Source organism: Ooceraea biroi, chromosome 7, assembly GCF_003672135.1.
Source record: "Ooceraea biroi isolate clonal line C1 chromosome 7, Obir_v5.4, whole genome shotgun sequence".
Taxonomy (NCBI): domain Eukaryota; kingdom Metazoa; phylum Arthropoda; class Insecta; order Hymenoptera; family Formicidae; genus Ooceraea; species Ooceraea biroi.
The window spans coordinates 9,153,136-9,170,519 of NC_039512.1; the positions used below are offsets into that span (position 1 = coordinate 9,153,136).

Below are 17,384 nucleotides of genomic sequence, written 5' to 3' on the forward strand. Positions count from 1 at the left end.
AGTCTCAAAGTAAAACTTTTGCGGAGGAATTAATTGATGCAGTCGAAGTCGACTGGCGATCGTTATTAAAGTCGTAACAGGAATTTGCTCGTACGCTTTTTTCTAGTATTCTACCGCTCGTACAACGTAACGACGTGACTGCAATTCGCCGAGAGAGATCGTCGCATTGTGCAGCAGCGATTGGCATATAGGTTATGTCAAACTACCAAGTACGAAAGAATCCTTCGATCGTCGCGGCGTAAAGCGGTCGTTAGTTTACCGAACATTCGGCTAGAGCATTGTCCAAGGTCAATCGACTTTTCGCGCAGCGTTGGAACGCCCGCGCCGTGGCGAAATCGTCGCGATTCAGGGATTTTTCGTGTCGGAGAAGTGCTCGTGTGCAGCGCTACCGCCATTTTACTTCCCCCATACACCTGACATGTCTTTCTAATGTTATTATCGATGAATGTTGAAATTTGTGCGTGAAACTGCTTTGACTTCGAGTTGATCGCGCGAGGAGAGCGAGTTCACCTGAGGAAGAGATACCGCTGTGTCTGATTGGCGGAACGACCGTCGCTTTGTTGGAAGCGATTGCCATTGTTCCAACCTCATTGCTCGGATCGAGCGAAATTCACACAGGGTTGACACAGGTAGCCCCAGGATAGGGATCGCGAGCGATTTGATCCGCTGCCAGGGCAGGAATATGTCGCGAGGCTCGTCCGAGGAACGCTTCTGGTCGTGCCGCTGAAACTCTGTCACGGTATCTTGCACGGTATCCTGTTATCGATGTAACGAGCGAACCTAACCAAAAAACATCATTGATCAGAGCAACGTTGTGTGTGCTTGTGTCAATAGTGGAGGGCTCTCGCTCGATGATATGGCTCTGGTTCCGCCTCTGAGATCGTCCAGACGCAGAAATCCAGCAGTGTTGATCGTCCTGACGTCTGTACGATACACGATGACGCAGTTGCTCAAACATGTGTAGGGCATGTTCGGTGTAAACTACTATGCGAGGCAAGGATTATTTTTATCCTGATCTAGCAATGGACTAAGTTCACGCTTACTGCTCGAACCAGGAAGCTCGTCCGTCGTGTCGTTCGTTGTCGTATTTCCGTGATATATTGCAGATCGGTGCAGGCATCAGCCTGTAACGTAACATGTAGCTTTAAATCGTGCAAGCCCTGTTGTTCCGCAGCATTACACGAGAACCAGAATAAGTTCAATGTAAATTCCATGACTTGTTCAACTCGTATACTCGTATTCGTGTAGATTTAGAAGAGGAATGCATCAGACGTACGATATATGATACATTTACATACTCGGATATGACTGATGTCGCACACGGTTGTTCTTTAATTTATTAAATCCAGTGTATTAAGTACAGTGGCTTTTCTGGATATACACGTCACTCGTGACGCGAGTGACCTTTTTTTTTTACTTGGCAGAATGTAACGTTATGGCGGTAATAACGAACATAGTGATATCTGTGATACAATACGATATAAAAGATATTTTCTTAATTTTTTCATACTGTCAGTATTATATTTTTAATGGATGGTACAGTTTGTATACTTGGATCTTGGCACATAGCGTGAACTAAGTTTTATCTAGATAGGAAGAAAGTTGATTTGGAGGGTTTGAGAATGCAGGTGGAAGAGATCTGGACAGAAGCGGCAATCAATGAAGGTCCCTATTTCCGAAAACTCAAACATGGACAATAAATTGAAGTTTTCGGATCGCCTGAAGGCTTTGCTGAAAACCGAGGCACACGAAGATGTTGATCCGTACATTTTTAGTGAACCAGAACCATTTGCTACAGGAGCGGGAAGAAATGCCACGCTGGTCCCGTCTACGCATTCTAAAGTGATGCAAAGCTGCAAGAACAACAAGTCTAAGGGGAAATGTGCGAAGCAGAGGATAAGAGTAGCACCTGTGCTGGACGCAGCCTACAAGACTGTCGGAGTGAACGCTATAGGAGAGGCGAGCGTCGAGTGTGGTGCTGGAGAGAATCATAAATTTTCTAATCTAATTCAATCTAGACAGCGGCACATTGAGAATCTGAAAAGATTAAGGTCCAAGAAGCAAAGCCGGGACCACACTCTGTTGTATTATCCTAGAGCTGGGGATGAGATATTCGACAGTGATTCGAGCGGAGACGAGATGACGATCCATCAGCGTCATTGGTTCTCCGGTGAATCCGCCACGACGTTAAATCGCGCAGCTCGACTGTCCCAACTGCGTCTGCAACTGCAACGGCAATTGCTTCAGTTGCACATCGACGGAGGTGGTACTGAACTGATACTGCAACACAGAGTGAGATGCCTGTTGGAGGCAGCGTCGAGAGATCCCGCTTCCACCGCGAGGGCTTTGATCGATTCTCCAGGTACCAGCAAGGTACTCGACGGACCGCTGCTGGTTGGTGGACCATGCGGAGCGGAAGGATGCCAACAAACCTCCTTGCCTTGTACCCGGCATTGCTCCCGTCATATTATGTTAAACGGAGATCAGCTGTTATTTGAGCATTGCACTGCCAAGTTTAGTGACAACACACAGTGTTGCGTTCCTGTATTCGATGTCGCGCACGAATTACCTCTTTGTCCGGAACACGCAAGGAAGAGGGACAATTATCACCGTAAAGCCCAAGAATCCAAACCAAAGAAGGCACGTAAAAAGCCAGCCTCTCCCACTATCCCGGCGAAGCCTAAACCCAAGTCGAAGCCGAAGAAGCGCAAACGGCCGCCCTCCAACAAGATAGAGACCAAGGGTGCCACATTATTGCACGAGGAGAGTCATTACATGAGCCAAATAAATTGTAGTGAAAATCACACCAAGACATTAAACAACCTGAATGTTCCGCAGGGAAGTTCAAATACGTCTAACTTAAATCTAGGATTGGGATTAGGCTCTCTCGGACTTGGCGGAGGACTCAAGGTTGAGCTTGGAGATAACGAGGTGTTCGCTTCTCTGGATTCTGCTGAGCACGATTTTGGCACCGTGCTCAACAACTTACCGCCCGATGCTTTTAACGACTTGTTTATCGGTAATTCCAACATATTTCATTTCTATTTGTACATATCTTTCATCTTTAGTGTATCATGGGATAACAGATGGGATAATTTTGTTAATTTGCAGAGGGTAGAAATGGAGATTACGAGCCGTCAAGAGAGGAGGAAGAGGAATTGCAACGGGCTTTGGACGAAGTTGATAAAGATGTACGGAATTTGGAAAGGATGGGGCAAACGCATGGACTCTTGGAGCCGGCATTGCTCGCCCAGCTTATGTCGGACATCGCCTCGTAGCCCCGCTAATCTTAATACAACAATTTCTCTGGACATGAATTCGCGTGTGTTCCTTGTAATGTAGAAAGAAGGAGGTACTGTTTGTGTCTGTGCTGCTAAACGTAAGATTGCGTTGTAGACTGTTATTACGTAGCCACGCAAGTCCGAGATAATGGCAGGGATTGACATACAGAAAGTAAAAACGAAAAAGAAAAAAGAAAGAAAAAAAATACAATAGCGAACTTATCAATTTAGTGTAAACTGCATCGGGTACAACGCCGCGGGTAGGTTTATGTCAAACGAGTAGCAATGTATAAACCGAGAGAATTCCATCCTTTTTGACAAATAATCACGGACATCATCATCATTATAATACTTGCGATTATATTTCTAGTTTATTTGCAGATATTTTGACTTACTTGCACTTGGAGAAATTTGCTTAGAAAAATTGTTCTAGCTGTAATTGACGTGTACAACAACGAGAGTGTAGAACGTATGACGGGGTAAAAAGAGGAAATGTGGATAATGTTACGTAAATGGTTCACAAACTAGGTTCCAACACACACACACACACACACACACACACACACACACACACACACACACACACACACACACACACACGAGCTAAACAAGATATATAATTTTCATTTTTATATATGGCTTGTCTCTGCTGTACGAAGAACAAGGATAATCTAAATTACGTTACTAATAGCGTCCATATTTATTGAATTGCCCGTAATGTATAGCTAATTACTGATTATTCAAATAATAGGTACAAAAGTATTTTTATGACTGATTTATAACGATTTTGTTTGTTATTAATTGCACTGTGCAAATTGCGGAAAAGAAAAATCTGTACAAAACCAGACATGAGCTACAAATTATAGTACAGACTAATTGGAGTTCGAAACGGTATAATATTTGGAAAAAAAAAGAAAATTGATGTTCATATATAGCTTTGTATATACATATATCAGTCTCATATTATTAAAAGAAATCATCGTAGGAAAATAATTCTCTTTAATTTGCAGATTAACAAAATTAGAAGTAGCATTATTTTCTTGTAAAGGATGAACGTAGCTTGAAAAAAGTTTAACGATTCAATTTGGAACACGAAGCGTGAAGAATCTTGAGAAATACTATCGAAATTTTATTTAAATAAAATACATTTTTCCACAATTTAATTATCCTTAAATCCTTTTGCATAGAATACAAGCATGACTGAATTTATTTAAAAATTATACATATGTCTACATCATATATATATATATATATATATATATATATATATATATATCTATCTATCTATCTATCTATCTATCTATCTATCTATCTATCTATCTATCTATCTATACAAGTAATCACACATTCTTTTTTATCATTTGATCACTGCAATAATGTAACTGAATAATCATATTATATTATCAATAATACGTGCATATGATCAACATTGTCAGTTTGTCCATTCTGTATTATATTCATGTAGACAAATGTTCAGTGATAAATAGTAATATTGAAACGAAACGAAATTTAGCGAAAAGTGCCGAATAATTTTGGGTTTTTCAACTGTTGTTACTGAATGTGCAATACGCTTTGCAGCCTTAATGAAAAGATGACATTTAAGAAACATCTTCACCTAGTATATATTTCTTAAAAAAGAATACTTACAAACAATTAATAATTTTTCACAATTATTTATGTATGGAGTGCTTTTTTCATTTATATAGTTGTAAAGGCACAGATTCTGAAAGTAAAACTAGATTGCTACGTTGTTTGAATGGCTGAGTAACTGCCACAACTGACTTTTAAAATACCACATTTATAGTAATAATAAAAAAAGACATAATAATGCGAAACGCGCGCAGTGTGTATAATACAGAATTATCATAATTTTAGTACATATCGTAATGAGACGCGGTGGGAAACTTCGAATATTGTACATCACGTAATTAGCTATCGATGAAATAAAACCTGTGAAATATATTTGTTATACACGTATACGATAAATAGACGCTTTGAAAATCTAGTTCTTACTATCAAAATCGCTGTGCCAAACGGGGAGAAGATATCTCATTCCTCTTTCTACGTTGCGATAATACTTGTCACTTATTCAACAGAATCAGGTTGCAAGGAGGAAAAGCGCACGTTGAGTAATGAGTATTTAGCTGAATGTGAGGATGATCACAAAAAAACGCGAACAGTAAGTTTATCACGTGTAAATGAAGACGGAAATAATTTACATGTCGACCCATATTGGGAGCTAGTACTGCATATACTGTTACTACGTATAATAGTAGTAAGTAGATACGATAATGAATTATTTATGGACAGGACAATTGCCGAATTTAATCGTAACGTAAGTGCATTGCTTGAAATGTACCTATATGTGTATCTTGTAAAATATCAGCATTATTACTCTTGATTAGGCATTACCAATTATATAATAAGCATATTTTTTATATTGTGTTACAACTATCAGTTTATGTCCATCCTCACATCACTCGTCCTAACAGATCGCTAATTGTTGCTTCACACATTTCGCCTAGATTTTTTCAAATTATTTTTATCTTAAAAAATAATATGGAAAAAAGAGATATATATATGTATATACATATAGATAAATTTTTAAAACTGATGGTAGAAATTTTGCTTTATTAGTGTCAATGTGAACATTATTTTCATTTCTTCTGTATGTTTGTAACATTCTTGTCTACGCACGTAAGTTTTTACTTTTTTACTTTATTCGTGTATTCCGATATTCACTCTAGAGTTGTAGCCATAGAATAAGTATCAAATAATTTGCGATGACGACGTTTTATTTCTCGACGGATCCATCTTCTCCGAGCTTCTTCACGAATTTTATCATGTTTCTCGGTCGACATCTCTTTTACTGGAAAATCTTCGATTGCTTCGTATTCGAATTTGCGAGATGGCAATCTTTTAATTTTTTGGATCTGTTCCTGTATGTCATAAAATAGATATATGATTTTGCTGTATTCGGCTAAGATTCTCATTTATTTTGTATGCCAAAGCAAGAAGACACTTACCGAAAGTTTATCAAGAGGCACACTTCTTCGCGTTTCCATAATCTTGCTATCGAGTGGACTAATTTCCATCGATTCGGCTGGCTCCTCCGTTTCGTTTGGTGCTAACATTATATCGTAATCTGAACGATTATGACCCAGTATACCTACCCTGATTCCCAATTGGGACAACATTTCCTCTTTGATAAGGAGAGCATTTTTGAGATAAATGATTTTCGGGTCATGCGCATCTAGATCTACTATCCCTTTAGGTAAACAGAGCAAATAATTATTTACACGACAGAATGCAACCATCAACTTGTATAATAGCAGACCAAGCGCAGCAATAATGGTATTACCTAATAAAAGAAGGCGATAATCGCAGTCCGAGTACACCAGCTCATGAGACAGAGGGGAGTTCTTGAGTAATCGACTTTTCAATGTCTGCTTCATGGCTTCACGGCCATGTAATATGCGAATGTCGTCCTCCAGCATGTCCTGAATAACTCTGCTGCCGCTCTGTCTCTGTGCAGTGTTGTACGCTTCGGTCCGAAGTAGTCTGTGCAATTCCAGTTCTGTGAAAAGAACGGCTGGCGACGTAACGACTCCCTTTATGGACACTGCGCCTCGGTCTTGGATACCTTACCGATCAAGGTGTAATATTTGCGTTGCAACGCTATCCACACGACACGGTGAGCCACGCTAATCAGGGCTTCGAAGATCCTCAGGTCCTTTTCACCCTGCGACTGCGTGACCGACGTCCGTTTCTTGGTAGTCATCACGTGGTGATACTGCGACCCGCTCTGGCAGCCCAGTATCAAATCCACGTATTCTCTACCCAGGACGCAGCGAAGGGTACGCATATCCTCGGCATACTGGGATCTGTGTCCACGTGCCAACGGATTCGGCGCCTTCCTCATGGTGGCGGCTCGCTCCTGCATCAAGTCCTCCCATATCTCTACATAGTGTTGGAAATAGACGATCAACGCCCTTAGAAATCGGTCAACGATCGGCAAGTGCAGGAAGTTTATGAATTGGGGACTGACGGGTGTTACAAGCAGGAAGAGCACGAGGTCTTTGATGTCTTGCAGAATAATCACGTCCGGCTCGTTCGGCATCACTTTCCTCAGATAATGCTTCCGAAATTTCATCTATAAAAGTGACGATCGTTTCTTAATAATAATATTAATCAGTAAACAATTTTTATAAATCCCTCTTAGATATATATAGTTGCTGTTGATATTGTGTTTACCTTTTCGCTGTCATTCAGCATCTCCTGATAGCTTAAAATCAGGTATCCATGAGGGCAATAAATTTCCGAGGAAGTAGGCGTATCAGCAGTTTGCTTCTTTCGTCCCTTAGCTTGCTCATCTTCCGCCTTTGTTACACTGATAAATATCATTCAAATTTATGTGAACAGAAATCACACAGTTTTATTTTACATTATAAAATAATAAAATTTGTTAAATTATTAAGCCAACACATTAATTATACATAAAAAATAACATTCTCTTAAGAATAAAGAAAAATATTGCTAAAATGGGTTATGCTAAATTGTGTGTGTGTGTATTACGTAATATTTTAATTTATACCACGTTCGCATACAAAAAAAGCAATTTAGTAATTATACAATTAGAACAGCAATGATAGAGAAGTAAAAGAAATCAAATAGTACCCCAACTAAAATTTCTATTTCCATAGTTTCCCATATCACCAAGATATCATGCACACACACACACACACATGCACGCACGCACGTACGCACAATACCTCGATAAGATCAATCCGTCTGAGATATCATCCCATGCAAAGTATCTTTCACCCATATTTAAGTGTCAGAAAAATACAACCTCTTCTTGGCAATTTCTTAGAAAAGAATTCCAAGTTGTTAGGTTCTATGAATCGACATATCTCTTTCTAATTTAGTACATAGTGAAGGTATAGCAGAACCAAATTATTGATTCTAGGAAGATATATCTACATAGACATAGTTGTCTGTTACGAATAGGTATACTCTGAATACTTCTTACTACTGATAAAATCGGAATAATAAAGTTGCAAATTTTGTTAAATAACATAGAAATTGTATAAAACAAAAATAGTTAATATATATATAATAATTATAACATAAAACAATTTAATGATGATTACATGCTTTCTTACTATATTTTAACATATCATAAATCTAAATAAAGTTCTATAAAGCAAAATATATTCACATATACGCTTTTTTTTAAATATTATTTATTCATTTTATAAGATAATAAGTGACAAATGTACATCTTCACTTGTTCAACTCAATTTGTTTTCCGATTCGTTCAATTTATTCGCCTCGGACTGGAGAGAATCTAATATCGGTTTGTCCTCGGGAAATATTGGCTCAGGTGGTAACTTCCAAAACTCGGGGACAAATAATCGCGCCGCCTTTTCAGTCGCCCAGTGATGTATGACACATCTCACCTTAATTTGCTCGCGATTGTTAATCGTCAGCGTAACATAAAATTCTTTTCCTTCTATATCCATGTTCGGTCCTGATATCGGTTTTTCAGGCATTGTTATTGCATCTTCGGGCACACTGACACTGACTTTGCGAAAATGTGTTCTTATATGCCATTTTTCCAATGTCCACGGTACATCCTTCGACATTACCACTGCTACTTGTAACTGTGTCAGATACTTCATTGTGTTCTCCACAGTAACAGAACTAAATGGTGACTCGACCTCTTGAGTCTCTACTAGTTTCATATATTTTTCAACATTCTCAGGAGTAGCATAATCTGCTAATTTTGGCAGTAAAAGCGACTTGTATGCAACATTTGCAGGTATCGATACCCTAGTACCAACATTACCAATTCCTGATACAAATTTAGTTAGAATCAAATCGAGTACTTTCTGCTTTTTTTTATCCTGGTGATCAACAACTTCATAAATGTAATGCCTTGATTTGAAGCGATGTGGCTTCTGATTCTTCTTGTGCAGAGGGAGTTCATATTTTCTTTTAAGAATATAAGTATTCTGTAAGAGCACAATGTATATCATTAGAATAAAAATTTAGATTTTTCTATACATAATTTATATGCACAAACACCTATTAAACCTTCAAACAGGCGCGTATATGTATGCAACGTAACACTTGTAATGTTAAAGAGAATTACCCGTGTTTGTTGTAACAAACAGTCTGCTTGACTCGGCAAAGGCGCTGCTAACATCTTTACATGATTTACGAGTAATTTCGGAAATTTCAGCATAGTTGTTTCCTTTTAAATCGCTCTGCGATAATAATAAAGGATGAAATAATTTTGAAACTAGATGCTAGGTTAATTTGCTGTTGACAAGAACAAATTTTAGCTATATGATTCTTTAACAACAAATTAGTATATTCATCTAAACTTCATCGTACAACAGCAACAATTTCTCTTAGAAATATTGCGTTTAATTATCAGAATCTTTTTTAGGTTTGGTTCCACAAACGTGCCATAAGTCACCATATACTTAACCAAACATAACTATAGAGACCCAATATAACTAAGGGCGCAGTCCCATGGTGCGGAACGTGCGCAATGCGGAATTGGCGGAACGAAGTCCGTCCAATCACAGACGTTCCGCCAACTGTAATCCGCTGAAATGTATTTTCCTATGTCCCATGCAGCAGAACTTGCGGAAGCGCAATTGGCCTCCACCAATCACATGATTTTTTCCGTAAATTCTTCTGTTGTGTCTATCGGAATAGCGTATATTATTGGCGCGCACAAATTACACTTCCGCGTTTTCCGCTGCATGGGACATAGGAAAATAAACTTCAGCGGATCGGAATTACTACGTGTATGCACGTGAAAATGCATGTAGGCAAAACGATGAATTTTGAAGAATTGTTTATTGTTATTTGTGAGCTACTAAAAAGATTAAAACAAAGTTGGTGTGTATTTAAAAAACAGGAGATACGTCGCAAAATTGTAAAACTGTATTTATTATACAGAATTGCAAGAAAAAATGAAAATATACAGAATCAACGGAAGTGTTGGGTACGAAGCATATTTAGTGCCGAAAGAAGATTGCTACAAGGAGCAAGCAATAATCTTGTAAAAGAAATGTTGGTCGAAGACAGAAAAATATATAGATTATTTTAGAATGCCACCTCAAATATTTAAAACGTTATTAACATTTGGTCCGACCACTCATCGGTAAAAAATATGTTGTTCGAGAACCTATTTTGCCTTAAATGCGGCTCCTGATTATACACTGATAATACAATCTAAAACATTATACTTGTGAAGCCATTTACTGACAATACTATTTACCATATATTTTTGTAAAGACAAATTAAAAATCATTTTGCCTTTTTCCACTGGTAACTGGTAACGTGATTCCGCAATAAAATAAAAATGTGCGGAAAGAAATCGGCGGAACGAACGTAACAATGATCGAACCAATCACGAGCGTTCCGCCAATTCCGCATTGCGCACATTCCGCACCATGAGACTGCGCCCGTATGGATTGCGGTACACTGAGGTGCATAAATGACTTCCTTTTTCGGTGTAAATGGTGTAGATAAGCGCGCCATCTGCGTGGTCGAGTGTATGCTTCGCTTATCTACACCTATCTACACCGAAAAAGGAAGTCATTTATGCACCTCAGTGTACTTTGTATATCTAGTGACTTTACTAAAAATGAGCGTCGAGCGTCAGCATGAAATAGCACCTTTACTTGAGGTTCTCTAGTCACGATGACATATCATATACATTCTTTTCTCGTGGCACAACGCAGCGGCTGACGGCTATCGTGACAATCGATTTAGGTCGGTATTGGCAGATATCGGATATCTCATTACTTGATACACTCACGCACACATTAGATTTAAAATTAATTAGTATTTATTATAAAAAAAGATATATGAAAAATTGTTTTTCACAAAGCACCACAAAGTAGTACGTATCTCCTCATAATAGGTTAATACGAAGCATTTCATCTGTCACGGTCATTTAATGTCATTGATTATTCACGATAATACAGGTAGATATGAACTTTCTTTTCTATTATTGCTTCACAATTGATGAATCTTTATGTTATGGTTCCTTTCTCTCTATTTATACGAATAATCGGTGCAATGACTTGGCATTTGCTATTCTAACCTTTCAAAAATGAGTGTACATGTTTATCTTCAATAACAGTTTTTAATTTTCGATTCGCGCGGAATTAGATATCATCAAATAGTAAAAAATGGCGGATGCAGCAATGGACAACTCTGGCAGACTCGTCAAGATGGAAGTAGATTACAGTAGTACTTGCGACGCAAAAATTCCAGAATGTAAGAAGCTCGCTTCTGAAGGAAAATTGCACGATGCTCTAGATCAGTTGTTGGCCTTGGAGAAGCTTACCAGAACTGTTAAGTATACATATTATTATATACATTATATACATTATATACATATTGTTCACATAATATTACAAGGTAAATTTGTATATAATACACACACACACACACACACACACACACACACACACACACACACACACACACACACACACACACACACACACAATATTATGCATATTATATATATATATATGGGTGCGTTTGGGAAGACGCTATTAGCATTATGTAGCGCTGAAAATCTATAGTATACGTGACATGACTATAGAGTTTTAGCGCTGATAGTGAGCTCCCCAAACACAGCCTATATATATATATATATATATATATATATATATATATATATATATATATGCAGACATGGAGTAATATTTTCTCTTTTTTTAAACTCATAGGGTGCCGACATGGCATCAACGTCGAGACTTCTCGTAGGGATAGTCGAAATTTGCTTGGAAGCAAAAAACTGGTCAGCACTGAACGAACATATAATCCTATTATCGAAACGACGTTCCCAGTTGAAACAAGCTGTCACAAAGATGGTTCAAGAATGTTGTACTTACGTAGACAAAATGCCTAATAAGGAAACTATGGTGAAATTGATAGAAACACTTCGTTCGGTCACAGAAGGGAAGGTAAATTACATTTACAATCGATGTAATCAATCTATGTACTATCCATATCATCCATACACGTTAATTCGTGTCAATTCGTGTGAAGAGTAATGGAAAAAAATTTTACGTGTCAGATATACGTAGAGGTAGAAAGGGCAAGACTTACTCATCGTTTAGCCAAAATAAAAGAAGCAGAAGGTGACGTTGCGGGCGCTGCAGCTGTGATGCTCGAATTGCAGGTACATGGTTCTCAACAGAAATATTATTTTAATCCGAGTCAAACACAAGAAATATTGTAAAGAAAAAAGAAAAGAATTAAATGGCGCGTCGCACAGGTGGAAACTTATGGCAGCATGTCACGTCGAGAGAAGGCTTCCCTCATTCTGGAACAGATGAGACTCTGTTTGGCCAAACAGGACTTTATGAGAACGCAGATTATAGCGAAAAAGATCAACGTCAAGTTCTTCACCGACGAGAACGATGAGGAAACACAGGCTTTGAAGCTAAAATATTACGAGTACGCGCACGTGCATTGTTTCATACCAACTCGTTTGCTCATTACTAGTTTCGATAAATTGCATTTTCTTTTCATTTTTGTATTTTTCTTTTTTTTAATGTTCAGCTTGATGATGGAATTGGCTCGTCACGAAGGTTGGCACTTAGAATTGTGTCGTCATAATCGAGCGATATTGGAAACTCCAGCGATTCGAGACGACACAGAGAAAAGACACACCGCGCTTTCGCGAGCGGTTTTGTATCTTGTACTCGCCCCGCACGAGCCCGAGCAAGCTGACTTAACTCATAGATTGCTGGCCGACAAACTTCTGGACGAGATACCCACATACAAGTACGTAATGTAAGATCTCCGTCTCTTCGACTCGAAACAAAATAACGAGATCATTTCCAGAGAACTGCTGCGTTTATTCGTAAATCCCGAGTTGATAAAGTGGTCAGGATTATGCGAAATTTACGAAAGAGATCTGAGATCGACCGAAGTTTTCTCTGCCTCGACCGAAGAAGGTTGCAAAAGATGGGCAGACTTGCGGAATCGCGTGGTGGAACACGTAAGTCCTCGTTGTCTCCTCTTTCTCCGTCGTCTCCCTCCTCCTGCATTTAATGTACGAAATAAATATGTAAGCGACCGATCGGTATTACCATCTTAGATATAAGAGGACGAACAGAAATGTCGGTAAGCGGAAGGTTCGGGGTAGCTCAGTGGATTAGAGCACAGTTGCCCGGAAAGCGAAAGACCCGGGCTTCGATTCCCGGCCTCGGCTATCCGGGCTCCCGTATAGTTTTCTCTCGTCACTCTTACAAAATATGCGCGACATTTTACGTACTTATTTATTTCGTGTCGTTAAAAGATTAATCCTCATCTTTCTTTTTATTTTTCATTTTTTAACATAGAATATCAGAATCATGGCTAAATACTACACCAAGATCACATTAACTCGTATGGCTGAATTGTTGGATCTTCCAACCGAAGAAACAGAAGCGTGTCTCTGCAACTTGGTAGAAACAGGCGTAATTAGCGCACGGACGGATCGTCCAGCTGGCGTAGTCCGTTTCACCGGTACACAAGAACCGGCTGCTCTCTTGGATACATGGGCCGCTTCACTATCAAAACTTATGGGCCTCGTGAATCACACGACCCATTTAATTCATCAGGAAGAAATGTTAGCCGTTGCACAATCTTAAATAACAGATACAAGATGCATCTGCTAGCCTATATTATTCGTGATTCATTATACGTATAATAATGTTTTCATTCAGTTTAAGTATTATGTATCATTTACAGATCAATGCGCGCAGGTCAAACTAATGTCACATTACGATTTTCGGTCGTTATATATAGCTATTGTATGCAAGTAATATTTAAAATATAAATTTCTTGATAAAAGATCGAATGTTTTATTGAAAATTTGTATAATTTATATCCTAGGTACAATCTTGTTTTCTTGTTTTCTGTTTTGAAATACAGGAATATAGGGGCAGCCATACAGCGGATACTTCCCTCTTTCCCCATCAAGATTACTGAAGGGAATTAGCTAGACCCGTTGTTGACTCATTGTCAGTCGGAAGCCCTAAGCATACAAACATTACTGAATGAGTATGATTAAGGGCTCAGACGTCACGTCAGGGAAAATCTCGAACAACACAGACTCGGAAACACAGACGGAATTCAGATAATAATCGGATAATTCTGACATAGAGATAGTAGGCGATATTATTTGAGTCTTTTTGTAATTGCAAGATTGGAAAAAAATATTGCTCAGATTCCATGGATGGAGGAATTCAGTGCTAGCGTAGGCTAGATCCACACGACTAAGGTCACATTCATAGCTAGACTCAAGTCATGGGGGTCCACAGGGGCAAGATCGGGTAGATTTGCCCCCCCCCCCCCCCCGGAATAAGTAAATTAAAATTAAGGGTACATTTGCGCTCAAAAATAGGAGGTTTGTCCGGAATTTTTTTCTTAAACTGTAAACCTAATCGATATTTAATTTATATGAACTTGTTTTATTAACATTTTACTACATTTATGATTTAAAAAAAATTTATTAAAACATGCACCCGTAAAATTACTTGTCGCGAGCCGCCTCAGAAAATTTTTCTCTTGATAGCGACCATCCTAACTCGTCTCCAGGTGATCTGAAACAAAAAAACCAAAGTGATACGTAATTTTCACACATGTGGCTATCGCATGAACTAGAATAAAGCAAAAAGAAAAATTAGAAGTTAAAAAAATATCGTTCCGAAAAATAAATATCGATTTTTCGACCAAAATTAGCCATATTTTTTACAATAACAAAAAAAGTACAAGCTGTAATAAAATAATTCTAGGTCATGCGAGAAAGAGACTTGTGTTTTATATTTCCTGCTTTGAAGTCAATCGAACTATCTGTTTTCGAGATATCGTGGTCGCCAGATGAAAAAATGTTGTTTCGAGAAAAACGCGTTTAAGGGGGTCTTCTAGTCTAGCGGATCGGAAAAATCGATTTTTTGTTTTTTTTGCATATTTTGCAAGTATTTGGTATGAAAAATATGTCTGCAAAAGGATTTAGTCCGATTCGCAAAATTAACAAAGTTCCCAGATAGCACATTAAATTCTATGAATATTCTATTTACTGTCAAATATGCTTATATGAGAATATTCCTTCAGAATTATGTATGAATATGTCTAGAATATTTTTGTTTTCAAGGAACATTCTATAAATGTATGTAGTACATTATAAAAGTATTTAATAAGAATATGCTAAGAATGTTTCAAAAACGTTAAAAGAATATACAACTTTTAGTCAGATGGCGTTAGAAAATAGAATGGTTAGGAACTAATGAATTGTTCACATCATCAAAGCACGACGTAGTACTTAGTACGAATAATTCCTTCAATATTAGTGACTCGAAAAAGAATCATTATTGTGTTTCGGTTTTTACAAACGCTCCCACGTAAAGTAGTGAAGTCCTCGACGATATTCCATTGCATATTGATTTTCAACACTGCCGATTTAATAATCAGGCTCGAATACAACACAAGTCTATCGCGTTTGTCAGTATTCGCGATCGCCGTTTTTTAAGGATATAAGTATTTTTGAGGATTAAGGATATAATCCAGTTCAAGAAGAACTCGTATACTGTTCGCATTTCAATGTGTCCTTAATTGTATGAAGTGGAAAGAAGCAGTACTGGCAAAGAAACGAGAAGAAGAGGATACCGTGAGAGGGTTAGAATAATAATTATTTTCGTATTTGCTTACTGAAACTTAATGTTATATCACAATATTGTGATTAGTTTATACTGATGAATACTTTGATATTATTATTGTGATATTATTATATGATAATATATTAATTATAATAAAATATTTAAAATTTATATTGTTTCTAATTTTATTTTAAATAAACGAAAATTTACATTAATTAAAACATTTTAAATATTTCAAATACACCAATTTCAAATACCTACAATTATTTTTCACAGTGTAACAAAATCAAAATATCTGTTAACATATAAATATAGAAAACTGCATTTTCATAATAAATGTTTAAATAGATTATGATTTTAATAAGTATTATTATTCAATCCTTTGTCTATCAAAATATGTATTTGCATAAATATCTACAGTTTAAAAAGCAATTATACACAGAATATTTATGCATAGTAGACACGTGAAAAATAATTGGTATATCTCAAATATTTAAAATATTTTAAGTAATGTAAATTTTCATGTATAAATTATACCTCTCTAACAGCACATGATATTATTATAATATTCTATACTCATACTATGAATATACGTACGGTATATAATATACCGAGAATATTCCTTGTATATCTCTTATAATATATTATGTTTCGTATATTCTCAGAATATACTTTTAATATCTCTTATAGTATATTATTTTTCGTACGTTCTCAGAATATACTTTTGAGTTACGCAATGTATATGCGCGCCATATTGATGGCGCTGCGGTTCCTTCTCTTGTTCCCTGCAATTGATGGCGTGATTGTTACATGAACGTGCAAATGATTAATCATAGGTAATTCTTTCTATTTCTTTCAAAATATATCAAATATATAAAAGATAATGTATAAAAGACATTTCAGCCTGAAAGATATTTGTCATATTTTTTATCCATACTTGATAATTCGTGATAAAATACATTATTCTTGCAATGTAACCTCAAAGTCTATCTTATCACGCCTGTGAGTTAATTAATATAAAATATATTTTATATTACAGATATGTATTACATAGCAACGTCGTTCTGGTACGTTGCTTCCAACATTGCGATCTCTGACATTTGCTTTCTGGCCTGTTGCGACTGGTGATTCTTGTGACTCTACGATCGTGATCAATCTCAGGTAATTATTGTTATAAGAAAATGCATTAACTAAAAAAGATTTTATATAAAAGACATTCCTGCTTGAAAGATATGTACCATATTTTTGTTCCACGCTTCATTGTTTATCATTAAATACGTTATTCTTGTAATGCAACCTCAGTCTATTTCATTGCACATGTGAGTTAATTAATATAAAATATATTTTATATTACAGATACGTATTACATAGCAACGTCGTTCTGGTACATTGCTTCCAACATTGTGATCTCTGT

At 37.1% G+C, this 17,384-nt stretch overlaps 4 protein-coding genes and 1 long non-coding RNA gene across 13 annotated transcripts; 2 read left to right on the forward strand and 3 right to left on the reverse strand.

Moving 5' to 3' along the window:
• Window positions 1-3: 3 nt before the first annotated feature.
• Window positions 4-4,439, forward strand: LOC105285478 (INO80 complex subunit D). 4 transcript variants are annotated; one of them, XR_003406743.1, is made up of 4 exons: window positions 4-993; window positions 1,629-3,019; window positions 3,112-4,172; window positions 4,292-4,439. XR_003406743.1 is itself a non-coding variant. In XM_011349714.3 (4 exons), the coding sequence occupies exons 2-4, from the start codon at window positions 968-970 to the stop codon at window positions 3,276-3,278; spliced, it is 1,584 nt and encodes a 527-aa protein (XP_011348016.1). In that variant the 5' UTR covers window positions 4-751; window positions 835-967; the 3' UTR covers window positions 3,279-4,439. The 4 variants fall into 4 exon arrangements, 3 of the variants coding, with proteins under 3 accessions (XP_011348016.1, XP_011348015.1, XP_011348017.1); XM_011349714.3 differs by having other exon boundaries at window positions 4-751; window positions 835-993; window positions 3,112-4,439; XM_011349713.3 differs by having other exon boundaries at window positions 4-739; window positions 835-993; window positions 3,112-4,439.
• A 1,453-nt stretch (window positions 4,440-5,892) lies between these two features.
• On the reverse strand, window positions 5,893-8,378 carry LOC105285481. 3 transcript variants are annotated; one of them, XM_011349719.3, is made up of 6 exons: window positions 8,054-8,378; window positions 7,536-7,671; window positions 6,930-7,434; window positions 6,643-6,858; window positions 6,308-6,549; window positions 5,893-6,220 (listed from the first exon to the last, which is right to left on the reverse strand). In XM_011349719.3, the coding sequence occupies exons 1-6, from the start codon at window positions 8,107-8,109 to the stop codon at window positions 6,020-6,022; spliced, it is 1,356 nt and encodes a 451-aa protein (XP_011348021.1). In that variant the 5' UTR covers window positions 8,110-8,378; the 3' UTR covers window positions 5,893-6,019. The 3 variants fall into 3 exon arrangements, with proteins under 3 accessions (XP_011348021.1, XP_011348020.1, XP_011348024.1); XM_011349718.3 differs by having other exon boundaries at window positions 6,308-6,858; XM_011349722.2 differs by lacking the exon at window positions 8,054-8,378 and adding an exon at window positions 7,959-8,045 and having other exon boundaries at window positions 6,308-6,858.
• Window positions 8,379-8,509: 131 nt separating this feature from the next.
• LOC105285480 (39S ribosomal protein L9, mitochondrial) lies at window positions 8,510-9,821 on the reverse strand. The gene is made up of 2 exons (XM_011349717.3): window positions 9,439-9,821; window positions 8,510-9,298 (listed from the first exon to the last, which is right to left on the reverse strand). The coding sequence occupies exons 1-2, from the start codon at window positions 9,529-9,531 to the stop codon at window positions 8,576-8,578; spliced, it is 816 nt and encodes a 271-aa protein (XP_011348019.1). The 5' UTR covers window positions 9,532-9,821; the 3' UTR covers window positions 8,510-8,575.
• A 1,162-nt stretch (window positions 9,822-10,983) lies between these two features.
• Window positions 10,984-14,531, forward strand: LOC105285483 (26S proteasome non-ATPase regulatory subunit 12). 4 transcript variants are annotated; one of them, XM_026971192.1, is made up of 8 exons: window positions 10,984-11,078; window positions 11,481-11,665; window positions 12,050-12,286; window positions 12,400-12,504; window positions 12,601-12,782; window positions 12,888-13,112; window positions 13,173-13,329; window positions 13,673-14,165. In XM_026971192.1, exons 2-8 carry the CDS (start codon window positions 11,501-11,503, stop codon window positions 13,961-13,963), a joined length of 1,362 nt encoding a protein of 453 aa, XP_026826993.1. In that variant the 5' UTR covers window positions 10,984-11,078; window positions 11,481-11,500; the 3' UTR covers window positions 13,964-14,165. The 4 variants fall into 4 exon arrangements, with proteins under 4 accessions (XP_026826993.1, XP_026826992.1, XP_026826994.1 ...); XM_026971191.1 differs by lacking the exon at window positions 10,984-11,078 and adding an exon at window positions 11,085-11,208; XM_026971193.1 differs by lacking the exons at window positions 10,984-11,078; window positions 13,673-14,165 and adding exons at window positions 11,087-11,293; window positions 14,247-14,531.
• On the reverse strand, window positions 14,159-16,119 carry LOC105285482. Its single transcript, XR_895070.3, has 2 exons — window positions 14,840-16,119; window positions 14,159-14,349 (listed from the first exon to the last, which is right to left on the reverse strand). It is a non-coding gene; the product is annotated as an uncharacterized LOC105285482 (long non-coding RNA).
• Between the last annotated feature and the right edge of the window lie 1,265 nt (window positions 16,120-17,384).